Source organism: Panthera pardus, unplaced genomic scaffold, assembly GCF_024362965.1.
Source record: "Panthera pardus isolate Hobbes unplaced genomic scaffold, ASM2436296v1 HiC_scaffold_16, whole genome shotgun sequence".
NCBI lineage: Eukaryota > Metazoa > Chordata > Mammalia > Carnivora > Felidae > Panthera > Panthera pardus.
The window spans coordinates 1,945,754-1,964,541 of record NW_026526721.1 but is presented as its reverse complement, the minus strand read 5'-3'; the positions used below and the strand labels follow the sequence as shown (position 1 = coordinate 1,964,541).

At 50.8% G+C, this 18,788-nt stretch overlaps 2 protein-coding genes across 2 annotated transcripts in view; both read right to left on the bottom strand.

Moving 5' to 3' along the window:
* Nucleotides 1-18,788, bottom strand: part of TSPEAR (thrombospondin type laminin G domain and EAR repeats) — a 157,233-nt gene that overhangs the window by 56,550 nt on the left and 81,895 nt on the right. The gene's annotated exons all lie outside the window — the stretch shown is intronic.
* Nucleotides 14,318-15,811, bottom strand: LOC109256971 (keratin-associated protein 10-7-like). The gene has a single exon (XM_019432745.2). It carries the CDS (start codon nucleotides 15,731-15,733, stop codon nucleotides 14,654-14,656), a length of 1,080 nt encoding a protein of 359 aa, XP_019288290.2. The 5' UTR covers nucleotides 15,734-15,811; the 3' UTR covers nucleotides 14,318-14,653.

The window sequence follows — 18,788 nt, the reverse complement described above, 5'->3', positions numbered from 1 at the left end:
CGGCTGCGCCCCGGACACAGGCAATCGGGGTGCGTCAGCAGCACGGGGAGCCCCGAATCTGGCTGATCCCCCCGCGAGCCCCTCCCTCCCTCCGTTGTTTGGGTAAAGAGGCTCTTCCTGGGCCCCCTCCCCCCACTGCCATGCAGACGCGCAGGCTCCGCCGCGACACACACTCGGTCCGCGGCCTCCGGGTCTCCACCCCCGCCCCGCGTGCCGTCTGCACGCGCGGGCGGGGAGTTCCTGCCTCCCTGGAGGTGTTCCCGCTGCAGGCAGGGAGGAGGGGTGACCGAGTCTACAAGAGGCAGAGCCACCGCAGGACCCTCAGACGCACACGGAGACGCTCTGCAATTTAGTTCTAACCAGCGGGACACGCACGCACCGCAGCGCCCTCCTCTGCCCGGAGGCTGCGTACGCGTGCTGGCCACGACCACGTCACGTGCTGACCTTGACCCTGCCGCGTGCCGACCGTGCCCACGCCGCGTGCCGACCGTGACCACGCTACGTGCCCATGGCCACGGGACCCCGACTCCTGGCCTCCACAGCAGCCGGCCCCGAAGCCGTCGGCCCAAAGGAGCCGGGGCTTGGCCGATGACTGACCCCCTCCCCCAACCCCTAACAGCTCACGTCGGAGGCCGGGCTTCGCCTTGGCTGCCTGCAGCTTCCCCACCCCACGGTCTCCGGGCTGCCCAGAGCCTCTCTTCTACCCCTATGACTTCCCTCCCTCCCCGGCTCGGAGTCTGCCAAACCCGGTGCTGGTGGGGGGGCCCCCTGTCACAGCCAGCTTGGAAGGAACAGCCCCTGCTTCTTCTCATTTAGGGGGTCTTCCTTTACTCTACAGAGGCTTCTTGAAAGCGCAGCTTCAGGGGTACTTGTCCTCAGGGTACTTACAATTTAGCAGTGGTAGCCACGAATACATGAACTCAAAACCGGCCACAGGTAGGTCCTAAACGAGCCTCTAGATCTTAAGAGCCGTCCCACAACTAACTCACTGAAACTGAAACTCTCAGAGCCTCGGTTTTCTCATCTGTAAGATGGGAAGGTGGGGGCTTCTCCGGTCAGGGACCCAGCTGAGCGGCTGGGTGGGTGAGCCGGTAACAGCAGCAAGGCAAAGCGGAGGAAGCAGTGAAGGCTGTTAATCACTCACTGCAGTGGTCTGAGCAAGAGGTGAAAACCAGAGGAAGCACGGACTGCCCCCCCCCCACCCCCCGGGAAAGGCATGTGGTGGGGGTCATGCCCAGGAGCCCAGGATGAAAGCCTCCCGTGGTTCGAGGAGTCCTGGAGTGGGGAGGAGCGGGAGGGAGGGTTGGGCATGAAGCACCGGGTACTGAGTCTGGGGGGGTGGGGGGGGAGTGGCTTCCAGGCATCCCTCGAGGAGGCCTCTGATGGTGGCGCCAGGGCTAGAAATGCACATGTACGTCGGAGCATGGCTGGCGGGCCTGGGTCCCTGCTGCAGTTTCCCCAGGATGGCAGTGCCCTGGCTGTGTCCCAATCCCGGTGTGTGGCGGGGCTTTCTCCTGCCGCCCGCCCGGTGAAGCCTTCGTGATTGACTGCCGCTGGGCTGACAGGTCACGCATAGGATTTCTGGCCCGGAGCCAGGCTCTTCACGCTCCAGAACTGTTTCCTGGGAGGGCTTTCTGTACTGGAGCCCGTCAAGAACCAGGTTATTCGGGAGAGGCCACCTGCGTCGGCTGGCAGTGCAGGTGTGGGCCACAGCTCCTCAGCCAGCTGGACCCTGACACTCTAGATGGCCTCCAAGAAGGGGGGCTCCCCCACTGCGGCGGGAAAGGAGGCAGAACTCAATGGCCAAGAAAGTCCCCCTTACTCTGGGGATTTCATTGATTTAAATTGTGTGCCCAGAGCCCAGGAGAAGTTTATTTCCAGGAATTTAGGTTGCGGTATTATAAGTGTTGCTCTGTGGGACAGTAAGATTGTATAGCCATCATCACAAATCAGGCCAGTTTGGGCCTAAGAAGAGGCAGGTGGACCCGTGCGGACAAGAGATGGAGAATTTAAATGCCCATGGGTCAGCAGTCCGTGTGGATCAGCGTGGAGGGAAGGGCATTCAAGAGAGGGTGGTGGCAAGGCTGGGTGTCTGTGGGGAGAAAACCAGGCTGAACTCCTCCCTGAACAGGGCATGTAGTCATCCCTTCCAGGACGTCCCTCCCTCCTCCTCCCAGGAGGGTGGACCAAGAACGCTCCACGTTGGAGGATTGGTGGCTGTCTCTGTGACTTTGGGGTACGGATGATTCCCCAAACAAGCTCAATAAACACGAGCCATTAGAAAGAAGCCGGTGCATTTGCTCATGTCAAAACAAGAACTTCTGCTCAGGAAAGACAGCACACCACGGGCAGAGCCAATAGTCCCAGCACGGAACAAGAAAGGTGTCTGTCATACCAAGAAAGGTACAGAAGGAACAGGAAGCCCCTGAAAACCAACAAGGAAAACCTAGGAACAATCTTCACCAAAAAAAACCCCAACAACAACAACAAAAACAAAGGTAGGCAACCTAAAAAAGAAGAAACCCAAAGGGCTCACATATGACAAAATACTCAAGTCAATAAGGAGTCAGATTAATGCAATAATAATAAAATGCAAAATATGCAAAAAAATGCAAAAATAATAAAAGACCACTTTTCTCCTATTATACTGGTTAAAAAAGGAAATAAGAAAACAATGTAAAGACGGAGCGGGAATAGGAAAATAACTCATGTCCCTTTTGTGTGTTCAAACCTGCTTTTCTTAACTTGTTTTAAAGGAAGCCAAGGGATACGGAAGAGGTCGACACACTGGGCTTTGAGCGGGACCCTGAGACTCTCTGGGGCTGCAGCACGGACACATCCAAAACCAGCGAAGGCAAAAGCAGTGTGGCAGTTAGACCACTGCGCTTTCAGGGAGGTGCCAAAATAGCAATGACACCAAGAATAACCTCGAAAAGGCATAACAGAGTGCCCGTGGCCGGCCAGAGCTAAGCCCTCTACACACATCGACACTTTTCCATCCATGTTCACCCGCTTCAGTCTCCCGCCAAAGTCTGCTTTAACTCCTTGGGTTCAAGGGTACTCAGTGTGCACATTGCCCAAAGGGTCAAGCAGACGGTACAGCAGGGACTGGGGCCTTTGCGTCCAGCTCTCCTGAGACCTGTGTGTCCCAGAGCCTCTGTCGTTGGCCTTTCAGAGGCTCAGTCTCCTCATTAGTAACAGGGAATGGTATCCCCCTTTCTTGCAGGGCTGTAGGAGGGATTGGAAATACTGTCTGGCAGGTAGAAGTCGCTCCCCAGAAATGGACAGCCTCACAGTGACTGATCTGGAAACGGACTGCCTGTCCCTCACGAGGCAGTCAGCCCTGTGCTGGGCCACGTTTCAGGTCAGCTGTTAACTTCCTACATGAGTCTGTGGGAGGATGTAGCTGCCTGCAGGAAGGCAGGCTCCCAGGGCTGGCTAAGCAGGAGCCGAGTAAGATCCATGTGGCAAGTACCCAGCGTGGTGTTACATCCGCTTTGCATAAATCGGCAATAGGGTACCCAGGGGTGCCTTAATCAGCTGACACAGAAAAATACACACACAGCTGGAACGAGTCCACCTGCTGGACCCACACTTGCCAGCCCCAACCCAGAACCTTCTTTTCCGTCCTTTCTCCAGTGTTGTCCATTAGGTATAGCAACTGCCCGGCCTCAGTGGACACGTGGACATTCAGGAGGCGAAACACGGGTCACGTATCACACAGACCGCAAGGCTGGCATGGGGACAAGCGGGTTTGATCTGGGCTCTTCCCGAGACAGGATGCTCAGCTGCCCGCAGGGCCCCACCCACAGAACTTGTCCCTATTGATCCAAGATGCCACCTCTAATCTCCTCTGCCAGGAGCTGAGAGGTGGGAGAGGCGAACATGAAGGGGCAGTCCCTGCCCCCCGGGGACCTTTGTAATCAAAACACTGCTCTCCCCCGCCAGGCGAGATTATCTCTGCGATCGAGCCAGCTTCCCGTGTTCCCTTATCTCACGTCCTTCTGGCAAGTGAGAACAGGATGAGAGGATGAATCCGGCTGCAGGGGCCCCAGGCTGCAGGATGTGGAAAGTCCAAACCGCTCAGCACCTGGAGCTTCACCCGCCTTCCAATCCCGTTGTGTGCGACTCCTCCTTGATTCCATTAGCCTTCAAACGTGTGCACTGGGCCCAGGGATTCTGGAATCGGAGCCGGAAAGGGCTGACACGTCACGGCTATTGGCACAGGGAGGACTGGTAGTGTGCGGCTAGAGGAGAAGGAAGTTTATAGAACTAAGTGCTCCATTAGACGAGAAGACGGGTATCAGACCGACCAACTAACTTGGATTTAAGAAACTTGAATGCAGAAGGACAAGTTAATGTAATTGTACGTAATGTAACTCAGAGGAAGTGAAAACAAGACAAATAGAGGAAATCAATTGAAATCAAAGCTGCTTCTTTGAGAAGATGAATAAAATTGATAAGCTTCCAGCCAGACTGACAAGGGGGACAAAACAAGAAGAAATAACTTACCAATATCGGGAGCAAAAGAGGGATATTACCAACCATTTTCCACAAATTAAAAGGTTAAGGAGGGACCTCCACAAACAACGTTATGCTTATATATTCAAACCCTGTGTGAAATGGACCAATTCCTGAGTAGGCACAAATTCCTGAAACTCATTAAAGAAGAAAGATGACCAGAAAGTCCTGTATCTGCTAAAGAAAACTCCAGTTTCTTAGGAAATTCTCCTAGATATTTAAAGAAGACCAAACACTGACTCTACACAATCTTTTCTAGAAAGATTTCTAGAAAGTAGAAGAGGACGAACCCTTGCCAACTCCTTTCGCGAGGGCAGCACTGTCAAAATTGAAGACCTGGCAATAAAAGAAAACTACAGACCTATATCCTCATCACAGCAGACATGAAAATCCCGGATAAAATGTTAGCACACCAAATCCAGCAACATATAAAAAGGACAATCGTCACAACCAAGTGAGGTTTACCTAGGAATTCAAGACTGGCTCAAGATTCAAAAATCAATTAACGTGAGTACACAGAACCTCTCTGTGCTGGCTTTGCGATTTCCTGTAAATATCAAAATAAAAAGCATTAATAACCAATTAATGTAATTCACTGTATTAAGAGACTAAAAAAAGAAAATGATGCAGTCATCTCAACAGGTACATGAAAAGCATTCCATGAAACCCAACATCCATTCATGATAAAAATCTCTCAGTGATAAGAGGGAGCTTTATAGCCTGGGAAAGCTAATCTAGACAAAACCACCACGACCACGGTCCAACTGGCATGAATATTGAACGCCTCCCCCCAAGACCAGGGATGTGCTGGCGTGCGCACCCACACCTCCTCGCTTGGCCCACTGGAGCCCAGCATCAACGAGCCCATCTAGCTCTGGATCTTGGCTTCTAAATGCCATCAGCCGCTGAAAGAAGCAGGACTCCTTGGAGAAGGGGTGGATTGTAGGGAGGGGATGGGGAGAATTCGAGATGAGCTGGGACCAGAGTTGAGATGTTGGAAAGCTGCAGGTGTGCTGAAAGTTACAAGAGCCAAACGAAGGAGGTCCCAATGGTCAAAGCTGGGACAATTCGGACAACAAAATAAATAATGATAGTACTGGATTATAACTCAAATAATACAACAAATACTCTCTAAGTCACATTGAAATAAATAAAAACATGTAAATAAGTGGAGGAGAAGGGGCAACTCCTCCTTATAGAAGGATTTCAGTTAATAAGTGGAGGTGGGATGGGGAAGTGGAAACTCACCATCAGAATACCACAGGGACCTTGTTGCAGGCACAGTCCCCAGAGGGACGCTAAAATCATTGGACAAACGCGATATCTGCAAAGTTTCATAGAACCTCCCCCACCACAAATATTTATCAATTACAAAGGGAAATATAACCATATCCCCTGTGACAAGACACATTAACATCATGTGCCCTTGTTTTACTGTGGGATTCTTTCCCCAAATATAATAACCTTGGTCTAGTTGTGACAAAACCTCAGACGACCCTAAATTTCTACAAGACACCTGGTCAGGGCTCTTCAAAACTGTCAAGACAGAAAGGATAAGGAAAGACCAAGAAACTCTCAGACTGAGTCTTCCCTACAAGACTAGGGAGACCTTACAAATGCAGCGTGGGGTCCCGGACCAGAGAGGGGACATTTGTGGGAAGTGGGTCTGTCCTCTAGTGACTAGTAACGTGCCAGCGTTGACTTCTAAGATTCGTCATCGATCTATGGGTATGTGAGATGTTACTAGAGGAAGCTGGGCGAGGGGCATCCGTAAATCTTCCGTCCTCTTTTTACAAGTATTCTGCCAACTGCACAAAACCAAAAATTATCCCATGAGCTCAGCCACGCCTGGACAAGCAGATGTGTGTGTGCTGCTGGCCTGTCATGCCACGTGCTACCTGCACCCCGTCCTTCACTTGCTGCAGCCTGGAGTCCCCGAGAAAGGAGACCTGCTTGACATTTTCTTCCCTCCCAGGTTCTGCCTCTGGATCTGCTTCAGCTGATCCGAGCAGCTGCTCGCTGCTCGCTCTGGGTGGAAATGTGTCCCCAGGAGGGTGCTGAAGCCCTAACTTCCGGTACCCGCAGATGTGACCTTAGTTGGAAAGGCGGTCTTCGTAGAGGATCAAGATACATTGAGGTCATTGGGGGAGAGGGATCCTAATCCAATACGACCTGGTATCCTTGTAAAATGAGCGAATGTGGATGCAGACAGGCACCCAGGGAGGGTGCCGTGTGCAGATGCAGGCAGAAATCGGGAGATGCTTCTACAAGCCGAGGAACCCCCAGATTGCCAGCGAACACCAGAAGCTGGGAAAGCACGGGACAGGTTCTCCCTCATGGCCTCAGGAAGAATCAACCCTGCCGATCCTTGATCTCAGACCCCCAGCCTCCAAACGGTGAGAGAACGAATCTGTTGTTTAAGCCACGGTCTGTGGTGCTTCGTTACTGTGACCGACTGAGCGCCACATACAAACCATGACTCATCGCTATTTAGAAACCAAATAACCTGCCAAGCACAGAGGCACGTGACTGTGCTCAGCCAGCAGGGCACTCCGCGGAAGCACTCGCCCCAGACCAGGACCTAGGACCCAGCACCCAACACACAGGGATTCTACCTTGGCCCCCGGTGACCCCTGCTAAAACAACAAGAAACCACACTCCACCCCCAAGTTTTCTTTCTCGAACTAAACACAGGGAAAGACTCCCAAGCCAATTTCCTGAGTTCTGTGAACGGAGCAAGGACCTCTGGAAGGAAAACAGCTGTGGCTGGTTCTGCAAGGAACCAACATTCAAAAATCTTGGCACCCAGGGTGGGAGGGTGTGGGGAGCCTGCTGCTAGGACAGCACAAGCCAGGAGGGTGTGAAGAGAAAACCAGAGAACCTGGCACACACTCGCATTAGGGGTTTTCATCTCTGTATTGCCTGAAATCCTCTCACATGCCCCACTGATATCGCCGCCGAGGGGTGTAATCTGTTGCTTACATCCTGTGTGAGCAGAGATATTTTCCTCACCCTCTCTGGGCTTTCGCGTCCTCCCCATGGTCAGATTAATAGGACTCATGCCTACGATATTTACAAGGACTGGTAATAATGGCAAAGGGCAAGCACATTCTGATCACTGAATGTGTGGGGCACAGGTGGATTGGTCAGAACATAAAGACACTGTCATGATTTCTGGGTATTTTAGCAGTGTTTTAAAAATTATGTTTGGAAGACTGATGTGTTGGAGTCCTTGCAGGAAGTACTGATTCTCTTCCAACGATTATAAAATCAAGAAGGATTTTAAGTGAAGGTGTCTGAGAGTTGCCTACAACTCGACCGCAGAAGAGGCAGAGATTGTCCAGGATTCCAGAGTACCCGCCATGTCGAAAGCCTGGTTCCAGGATGGATGAGAATGTTCATCACACAGGTTTTCATCCACCAGCTCAGTGTGCCAACTGTAATACATGGGACAAGAGAGTAAAGATCATCCAAAGATTGAGAATTCTGGGGGAGAGTCTTCTTTAAAATAAAGTGCTGCTCCCCTGCTGTGGCCCAGCAGAGATGGCCATTCGTGATCAAGGCAATCAGTGTGCTTACCGAAGTCAACTCTGAGTGCAGAAAGTAATTTGCTAGGCAGGGAGCAAACCTCACCAAGATATCCAACGCTGTTACCCATTTCCATTGGCCATTTGGTTGGGGCCTCATCTCATGAAGAATTCGTTTACAAAAAACAAAACTCTCTTCATTGGTCTTTCATTCACTAAGAGATATTATTTCAATTTCTAACTTAGCGACAATACAAATGTTGATGACTCAAGAGACAAAGACCGTGACTAGAGGTCATACCTACCCCCTTGAATAACTGGTGCTTCTCACTAGGCACAGAGACCAGCACCTTTGGGATGCCCCTGTCTGCATCCTCAGAGACTGGAACAAAGACCTAATGTTCCCACGCCCTTGAATGGACCCTGATCTGTGAAATTCATTATCACCAGGTGAAGCACTTCCTTAGCCTGTTTTAGACCCTTACAGAGCAGTCTGATTGAATATATTTAACCTGGAGAATTTGTAAGGCCCATAACTAAGCACACACTTCTGCCTCTCAGACTGGCTTCAGACTCTTTACACATGTCCCATTTCTCCCCAGAAATGCCCTCTGTTCATTTACTCACTAGAAACCATCAGCAATACCAGGATGAAAGTCCAAGCACCTCCCTTGACCACTCTTACCCACAAAATTCTTAGCTGTGAATCTGGATTTTGCTTCCACATATGGGGCCCTCAATTGGGGCTTGATATACTTACCATGGGGTATGTGCAAACAGGACTCCACTGAACCTTGGTTGGGATGTGGGGTTGTTGATGTTTCTCATGGAGCTCAGAGCCCCAGAAAAGTTAGGCTGAGGCTCCGGCACTCATTATGAGAGTTCTACAGGGAGACTGTTGGTTGCATGCTCCAGTTCGGGGCAGCAGGTATGTGTCAGTTTGGAATTGAGTCTAGCTGGAGCATTTCCCAGAGTGAAAAAGGCAGACTCAGTTTCAGAGTCAGGGAAGATCTTGAGCAGTTAAAGAGGGAAGCAAGGGATTGTCTAGAAAAGAAACAGAAGTCTCAAAAACAAGGAGTGGGGCTTTGGTTTGGGTCACGATGGACCTGACTTGTCCTCCCACCTTAAATAAGTAGAAGATGGGACAAAGGATACAAGAAACCCATTTTTAGACATTGGACAACTGACAGTGCAGATCCCTGGGAGAAGAAAAGCAGAGGGGGTGAACCCTACGATTGCCCAGGCTCAAGGGCCAAGAGAGTCTCTAGGCCACAGTACACGGAGGGGAATGCTATCAGCAATGTGTTTTGTCGAGCTGAAGAGAGGGAAATCAGGGTCAAGGAGGCTGAGGCACCGGGAATTTATGAGGGCAGACACAGGAGAAGAGGCAAATATATAGCAAAATGCTCCATGGGAACCCCCTGAGACCACTGTCGATACCAAGCCATCCATTCAGAGCTCAGAACCCCATGAGGCTGGACAGTAATAACCATGGAGCTCAAAGGTGAACAATTCCCAGAGTTTATGTAAGGCTGAGAGACACCGGAGTTCCAAACAACCAGAGTGGAGAGACCTCATTGAGTACCAGAGACATTCAGTACAGATCCCAGAAATCACATAATAGTTGTGCTAAACCTGCCTGAGAATAAAGGCCTCTCTAGATCAGCCGTAACAAAATGTAGAAGCAAGCACAGAAGCATCACAATCATCAAGCCTTCCCACAGGTGGTAACTGCCAGACAGAACAAAGCCCAGCACTCCTTAAAAGAAGGAAACAAAGTACGACAGTCAACAGTATGAGAACATTATTTAACTGAAATCCAGAAACCAATAAAAATTGCTAGAAACATTAAGAAGAGGAAAATCTAACTCATAATCAAGAGACAAAACAGTTTCTAGAATAAACCCAGAAATAACAGTTGATGGAATTAGCAGACAAGGTAGTAAAAACAACTACGATAAATATGTTCGAGGATTTCAAGGAAAAAATGAACACAATGAGGAGAGAAATGTAAGGTACAAAAGAGAACTGAATGGAGCTCCAAGAGCTGGAAAACATAATATTAACAATAAAAAATTTAAAGGATGAGTTTACACTCAGTGTAAGGATTACTGACCTAAAAGACATAATCAGAGAAATTACCCAAAACAAAAGACAGTAAGAAAAAAAAATTAAATTAACAGAGTGATCTGAGGAACAATATTAAGTGGTCTAACATACATATAATTGGAGTACCTGAGAAAAAGTTCAGGAGGTGGGAGACAAAAAATATTTAAAGAGATAATGGCCAAATAACTCTTCCAAATTTGATGAAATTGAGAGATATATGGAAAACTTGAGAAACAATATATACTAACATGACCTTGTTGACATTTATTCCATCCAACAACAGTAGAGTTCACATTTTTTCAAGTGTATATAGAACATTCACCAAAATAAATCGTATGCTGGGCCATAAAACAAGTCTTAGTATATTTAATAGGATTGAAATCATACCGAGAATGTTGTTTGACCACAGCAAAATCAGAAATCATGAACAGAAAGATATCTGGAAAACTGAAAAATATTTGGCTATTAAATAACAAACTTCAAAATAGTCCATGAGTCAAAGAAGAAATCACAATGGAAAATTGGAAATATTTTAAATAAAATAAAAATAAGCTTTATGGAATGCAACTCACACCATATATAGAAGGAAATATGTAGGCTTTATTTATATTAGAAAATAAGGAAGGCCTATAATCAATTATCTAAGCTTCTACTTTAAGAAGCTACAAAAGAAGCACAATTTGAACCCAAAATAAGCAGAGGGAAGGAAATAATTGAGAAGTGTAGAAATCTACCAAATAGAAAATGGACAAACAAGAGACGAAATTAATAAACCTAAGTCTAATTTTTTGAAAGATCACCAAAATTGGTAAACTTCTACCTTGACCAGTCAAGAAAAAGAAAAGAAAGAAAGAAAAGGAAATAAATTAACAATATCAGGAATAAAGAAAGGGTTATCACTAGAGATTCTATAGCCACTAAAAGAATGATAAAAGGGGTGCCTGGGTGGCTCAGTCGGTTGAGCGTCCAACTTCAGCTCAGGTCATGATCTTGCGGTTCATGAGTTCGAGCTCCACGTCAGACTCTGTGCTGACAGCTCAGAGCCTGGAGCCTGCTTCGGATTCTGTGTCTCTCTCTCTCTCTGCCCCTCCCCTGCTCATGCTCTGTGTGTATCTCTCTCTCTCTCAAAAATAAATAAACATTAAAATTTTTAAAAAGAACAATAAAAGAAGAAGACAATTTTATGCTGATACATTCAACAACTGAGGTGAAATGGACAAATAACTGGAGAGATATAAATTATAAATACGAATACAAGAAGATACAGAAAAACAAAATAGCCCTCTATCAGTTGAAGTAACTGAATTATAATTAAGATCCTTCCCACAAAGAAAATACCAAGCCCAGTCCTAAGGAATATACAAAAAAGCTATTAGAATTCATAAGTGTAGTTACCAAGGTTACAGGATACAAGGTAAATACACACAAATTAATTAAATTTCTACATGTTAGCAATGAATACTTGGAAATGTAATAAATAAACCATTATCTAAAACATTGCAAAGTGAAGTAATAGAGAAACTTAACATATGTACAACATCTATCTACTAAAAAATGACAAAATATTGTGGGAAAAGGTCATCCTAAGTGACTGGAAATATATACTATGTTTATAAACTGAAAGACTTGGTTTTGTTACAATATCACTTCCTTCCAAATTCACCTACAAGTTTAATGCAATTCCAATAAAAATCCCAGCAAGTTCTTCCTTAGAAAGCAATGAGCTGATTCTAAAATATATTCTAAAATCAACACAGAAATGTAACGGACCTAGGATAGCCAACCAATTTTGAAAAAGGAAAGAGGAATTGGTCGACTAAGTGCTGGAATTCAAGACTTAATTTGAAGCGCCATTGATGGAGACACGTGTTGTTGGTGCAAGGACAAATGCAGAAGAAGATGAGAGAACAGCGTCCAGAAATAGACACACACGTACACACGGTCAATGGAATTTTTGGCAAGGATACTTCAATGGCGAAAGGATAATCCTCTCGACAAATGATGCTCGCCAACCAACAGCACATTCAAAAATTAACTAGAAAGGGATTATAGAACTTGACATAAAAGTTAAAGCCACGGAGTATCTTAGAAGTACGCACAGGACAAAACCGGCGTGACCCTGCGTGTAGACAAAGATTCCTCAGCACCACCGAAGAAAGGGAATTCATTGAATTTCATCAGAATTAAAGATGCCAGCCTCTCCAAAAGCATGGTCAAGAACATGAAAAGTCTAGCCACAGGTGGAGGAATTTGCAATACACACGTATGACAAATGCATGGTACCTGGAATACATAAAGAACACTTAACAATTAATAAGGGTCACCTGGGCGATTCAGTCAGACAAGCGTCTGACTTCAGCTCAGGTCATGATCTCTCAGTTCGTGAGTTCCAGACCCGCGTTGGGCTTTCTGCTGACAGTGCACGAGCTTGCTTCAGATTGTCTCTCCTTCCCTCTCCCTCCTCCCCCACTCGCACTCTGTCTCTCTCTCTCTCAAAAAAGAATAAATAAGCATTTTTAAAAATTTTTAAGTCGAACAGTGAATAAGAACTCGAACAATCCAATTATGGAAAACGGGCAGAGGATTTGAACAGATGCTTCGCCGAATGGGAAAGAGGCAGGTGAGCCACTGACCTACCCCCCACAGATCCGTCAGCAGGAGATGCAAATATCACTGTGCCCACTGCCCTTGCCACGGACCCAGTACGCCCACCCTTAGGTATTGACCCAAGAGAGGTGAGAGCACACAGAGTCCAGGTGTTTGCAGTGGGATCATCCATAATCATAAACACCCCGAATGTACCTCGATGGGCAAACAAACAACTGTGACGGATCCATTCAATAAAACATGACCCTGCAATTAAAAAGGAATTCGCTGCGAGTATCCACAACAAAGGGACAAGTAAAGGAAGCCAGACCCCGGGCACGCACAGTGTTGCCTCTTTTCAAGGCACTCCTTCAGTAACACAGCAGAGCAGTGGTGCCCGGCTGTGGCCAGCGGTGGTGGCTGGGAAGGGACACAAAGAAACCTTTGGAGGGAAATCTTGACACAAGTGGAGGCTGCAAGATGAAGACCTTTCTCAAAACTCATCAAACTGAACAATGAAATAGGGTGCATCTGATTACATGTAAATTGCGCCTCAAAAAGGCAATTTTAATGGAAGTATTAGCAAAACACTGGTAAGTGGGGAGGGAGAAGGGTTTGGGCAAGGAAAATGCAGCAGGCGGGGCATGAGGCATGGGGTGGAAGGTGGCAGGGTTTCAGGGAAGGAGACTGAGGTCCTGGGGACAGCAGCGGCTCCCTTTGTGGGTTCTGGCCATGGCCACAGCCGCGGGGAGAGGAAGCAGCGCGGGGGCAGGGGGCCGACACCCAGTCCCCGTGGGGGGTTCAGGAAGGGTGGAAGTCGGTCTGATCCTTCACCGGTTGGGGACGCCGGTCCCGGGTTTGCAACAGCTCTGGAACCCTGGTGGGTGACTTCCTGCATATCCCCGCCCTTGTCAGCAGGTGCCCTCACGTGCGGCCAATGTCACCCAGAGGTCAGAGTGGACTGTCACCTACAGCACTCGGTACATCGTGGCCTGACGGGGTCCTCAGTTCACAGGGAGGGCCCTGCACCATGACTCCGTGTCCCTCATAGCCCCCCGGGCGGAGGCCAGCCTACCGGATGGTGGCCCCAGAGTCTGGCCCGGGACCTCCTGGGGGTCCTGCCACCCACCCTCATACTTTGTTTCAAACCTACTCGATTTCCATGAGAGGCTGGAGCACCGCCTGCCCCGCTCCGTCACCTTTCTGCTAAATGGGTAGAGCCCGCGGGAGGACCACAGGGCGACCCCAGGCCCGTAGAGGCTGTGAGCCTGGAGCCCCCAGGCCTGCTTGTCTGGGCCCGGTTTGCCCGGATGGGGCAGTGGGTGGAAACGGGCCAGGCCACGACCCGTGGGCAGGTGACCAGCCTGGGAAGCCCTGGGCACCGGGCCCACCGGCACGGAGCTTCCTGGGCCAGGGCGTGAGTCCCACCCGTGGCCCTGCCCACACGAGGTAGGCCCGCCTCTGGGACTGCTCAGTCCCTCGTTCCTAGAAATGTTTGTGGCTGGAAGAGACCGTGTCTGGGCCAAACCCCGGGGTCCCCGCACCCCCATGAGGGTCACATGAAAGGAAGCAGATCAGCTGGCAAAGTGAGTTTATTGGGGTACCCAAGGAGGTACTGACAGGTTAGGAGTCGAGGTCAAGTGACCTGAGCAGACAAAAGGGGAGGGAAGGACAGGTGACCCAGAACAGGTGCAGGTGCCCCCTGGGAGCAGAAGCTCCAGGAAGCCACGGGGTCAGCGTTCCTGGGAGGCAGGAGGTCAAGGTCAGGTCAGGAGAGTGGACACATGGAGGACCCCGTCCTGGGTGGGGGCAGCCACCTAACACAGGTCAGGACTGACTGAGGGGTGGCCGGGAGGACCACAGTCACCAGGTGGGACCTGAGCCCAGCTGGCCCTGGGGGGACGTGCCCATCAGCAGCAGGACTGGCCCGAGGCGGGGCCGAAGCAGGCAGGGCGGGCGCACGCGGGGCGGCAGAGCAGGGACACGCAGGAGGCTGGGCGGCAGCGGGAGGAGGCAGGGGCACAGCAGGCTGGCCTGCACACGGGGCGGCAGAGCAGGGACACACAGGAGGAGGGTCTGCAGCAGGGGCTGGGCTGGCAGCAGGAGGGGGCTGAGCAGGGAGAGTCCTCGCAGCAGACAGGGGTGCAGCAGACGGGCTTGCAGCAGACAGGGGTGCAGCAGGCGGGCCTGCACACGGGGCGACAGAGCAGGGACACGCAGGAGGAGGGTCTGCAGCAGGGGCTGGGCTGGCAGCAGGAGGGGGCTGAGCAGGGGGAGTCCTCGCAGCACACAGGGGTGCAGCAGACGGGCTTGCAGCACACAGGGGTGCAGCACACGAGCTTGCAGCAGACAGGGGTGCAGCACACGGGCTTGCAGCACGCAGGGGTGCAGCAGTCTTCCTGGCAGGGGGAGGAGGTGCAGCAGGACGGCTGGCAGCATGAAGAGGTTGTGCAGGGGGAGTCCTCACAGCAGACAGGGGTGCAGCAGACGGGCTTGCAGCACACAGGGGTGCAGCAGACGGGCTTGCAGCAGACAGGGGTGCAGCAGACGGGCTTGCAGCACGCAGGGGTGCAGCAGTCTTCCTGGCAGGGGGAGGAGGTGCAGCAGGACGGCTGGCAGCATGAAGAGGTTGTGCAGGGGGAGTCTTCGCAGCACACAGGGGTGCAGCACACGGGCTTGCAACACACAGGGGTGCAGCAGACGGGCTTGCAGCACACAGGGGTGCAGCACACGGGCTTGCAGCACGCAGGGGTGCAGCACACGGGCTTGCAGCACGCAGGGGTGCAGCAGTCTCCCTGGCAGGGGGAGGAGGGGCCGCACAGGAGGGTCAGGCAGGGGGCCGGGGCGCGGCACGGGGGCTCGCAGCAGCTCTCTGGGCAGTCGTCCACCTGCCAGGGGGAGTCGGGGCAGGAGTCCGAGGCCCCGGGCAGGCAGACGCGGCTGCCATAGCTCAGGTCGCTGGAGCAGACGGACAGGGTGGATGCGGCCATGGCGGGGGCGGCGGGGCTGCAGGAGGGAGTGGGTGTGGGTGTGTGAGTGTGTGTGAGAGTGTGTGAGGTGCCTTAGGCTGACGGCTTTTATACCCTCCTGGCTCTTGTGTCCCAGGCCCCATAGCCTCTAGTTCCGGCTCCCAGGCTGCATTAGGGATGTTTATTTGCCTGGATGTTGTCCGCAGCTCGTAAATCTCCCAGAGCCTCTGACTCAGAGCGGGTCCCATTGTGTCCCAGGGGAGCGGGAGTGGGATGGACAAGGCCCCAGCCCTGGGTCTCCAAGCAGGGGTGGAGGGTGTCGGGTAAGTGTGTTGAGACCGTCCTGGGGACACCAGCCGGGGCAGCCCCAGGGCAGTGCTCACTTGGCGGGAGGACCGCGTTCGGGGGTTTCTCTGTGGTTCAAGCGCCTCTTCCCCTGGGGATTAGGCGCTAGAGGTCACAACACGGTGGAAAGGACACGCTCACATCTGGGGGCTGAAACCGGAAGGCAGGCGCCACCTCGTTCCACGTCAGCCGGGGGTGTGTGGTGGCATCTCAAGGTCGGGGCTTTCTGCACATGTCCTCGCGTGACTGTGCACACGTCACAAGCAGTGATTTGGGGTTACGAGTAAATTTTCGCGAGTAGGTGAACCACAAATAAAGAATCCATGAACGATGAGATTGACTCTATCCACCCATCCTCTCTCTACATCTCTTCTCTCTCTACATGTGTACATACGCATAGGATGGATTTGTGTGTACCCGTTTGCAAAATACAGACTGTATTGTGTTCTACCCACTTGGCTTTTTCATAAGTTAATACAACGTGCAGCTCCCGTGAATATGTAACGATTTCTCTTTCTAGTTTGCAGCTGCGTAGAACTTCACACTGTCCTGTGTATTGACTTGTATTCTTTCCCATCTTTGCCCTTCCATCATTCTCGTGCCCTTATATTTAGGATCTAGCTCTTGGATTCAGCACACAGGTTTTTCGTGATTTCCATGCAGACTAACGGTCCTTATTTGCAAATCGAACTGTTTAATACTTTACATTTAATTTCATTATTGATAATTGGGTTTATGTCTACTATCTGAGTGCATGTCTTCTATTTCTCTCAAATTTTTATGTTCCTTTTAAAAATCATTTCTTGGGGTGCCTGGGTAGCTCAGTCGGTTGAGCGTCCGACTTTGGCTCAGGTCATGATCTCGCGGTTTGTGAGTTCGGGCCCCGCGTCGGGCTCTGTGCTGATGGCTTAGAGCCTGGAGCCTGCTTCAGATTCCGTGTCTCCCTCTCTCTCTGCCCCTCCCCCACTCATGCTCTGTCTCTCTCTCTCTCTCTCAAAAAATAAATACACATTGAAAAAAATTTAAAACTCATTTCCTGACTGCCTTGGGTATTTTTTATCACTTATCTCCCGTCTTTCACTCAATACTAGTTCACGCAGTTTGGGGATTGTCTCGGCGGCTGCCCCAGAGGCCACAGTGTACCTTCCTGGGATATTCAAGTCTGAGGGACCTGGGCGCTTGGGCCGCTTCCAGAGCAACAGCCTAAGGGCCTCGTCCGTCTCATGATGCGTGGTTTCATTTCCACTTACAGTTTAGAGCCCACGGGAAATTGTAAATATAATACACATTGTAACGTTGTGAATGGAAACGTGGGCCATTTGTCACTTCAACTGTGCGTCTGTTTACCCTTCCAGGCTCTCTTCAACCTTCCTGCATTTCTGTCCTTCGCCGTCCTACCCGAAACCCTCCCTTGGGAGTTACTTTAAAGTGGATCTTCCGGTGTGGCCCGTGCTCCATTTCTGTTGGTCTGGCGATGTTTTGGGGCACCTTCACCTCTGGGTGGCGCTCTTGGGGAGCAATATTCCACTTGTGCAGCCCTTTCCTTTGCCCTTAAACACGCCGCCCCACTGTTCCATTCCCGCTGTCTGGCCCTTCCGCCACCCGTGCTACCGCAACACCCACCTAAGAGCGCCGCTCCTGTTCTCTTCAGTCTAGAATGTCTACTTGTCTCTTCATGCGTGTTTCAGTTTTACGGTGTCACACCCGTTTCCCTGAGCACATTCACCACCATTGTTTTGCAAGTCTCTGTCCGAGGACTCCACCCCTGTCATCTCAGGTTTGTTTCTATCATCTGTTTTTTCTGTTGGCATGACTGTAATTCTTGATTGAATGTTTGACATCGTCTATGAAAAATTCTGGCAGCTGTGGATGAGTTTGTCTCCTTCCGAAGAGTTTCACCTCTCGCTCTGGCTGGTGGCCTGAGTGGGGGCAAGGGACTCACTGACGTGAGGCTGCTCCTGGGATTTAGCTGTCCAGGGGTCCACCCAGAGCCACTCCGCCTTGGCCAGTCATCAGAGTCGTTGCCTCCTTGGTTGAGGCTGTAAAGGCTCTGCTCAGGCTGTCCTGGCTTTCTGCTGGCTTCCTCAGCATCTTTCCCGCGTGGCATGAAAGCATGCCAAATGCCTGGACATTTAACCGGCAGCTTTGGGGCTCCCCCTGGTGCCCGCCACTGATCTAGGCTTGTCCCCTAGAGTCCGCGCTGCCTCTGCTGCCACAGTTCTGTCCACCCCCCCTAGGTTTCTAGAAGCTCTGCCGGCCTCTCTATGTGCTAGTTACTTCCCCTCGAACCCCACACCAAGATTCACCAGTGGTACCTCAGGAAAAGCCATTCAGAGACGCCAGCTCGCCTCTCGGAAGTCACCCCATCTCCACCTGTTGACTCTCAATGCTGAGTCTCATCAGCAGCCTTCAAAGGCTTTACGCAGACGTTTTTGTATTTTATGCTGTCCTCGGCAGGAGCGTATTGGAAGGCAAACACCCCCCCGCCCCTTGCTCGGCCACGCGCATCCAGCTTATGGATCAGTTCCTGTAGCTCCAGAGGGGCCTGAGCACAGGATGCCAGGCTCGACTCTACCCTATTTTTATAGCTCGAGACATACAGAAAGACGACTCGGCCCGCAGTTTAACTGCATTCTCACAACCCCTTCCTGGACTGTCACGAACCCCTCTCACCGGGGTAAGAACCATTGCTGGAAAGAGAAGGGCGGAAGGGAAAGGTGAGAATTTGAGC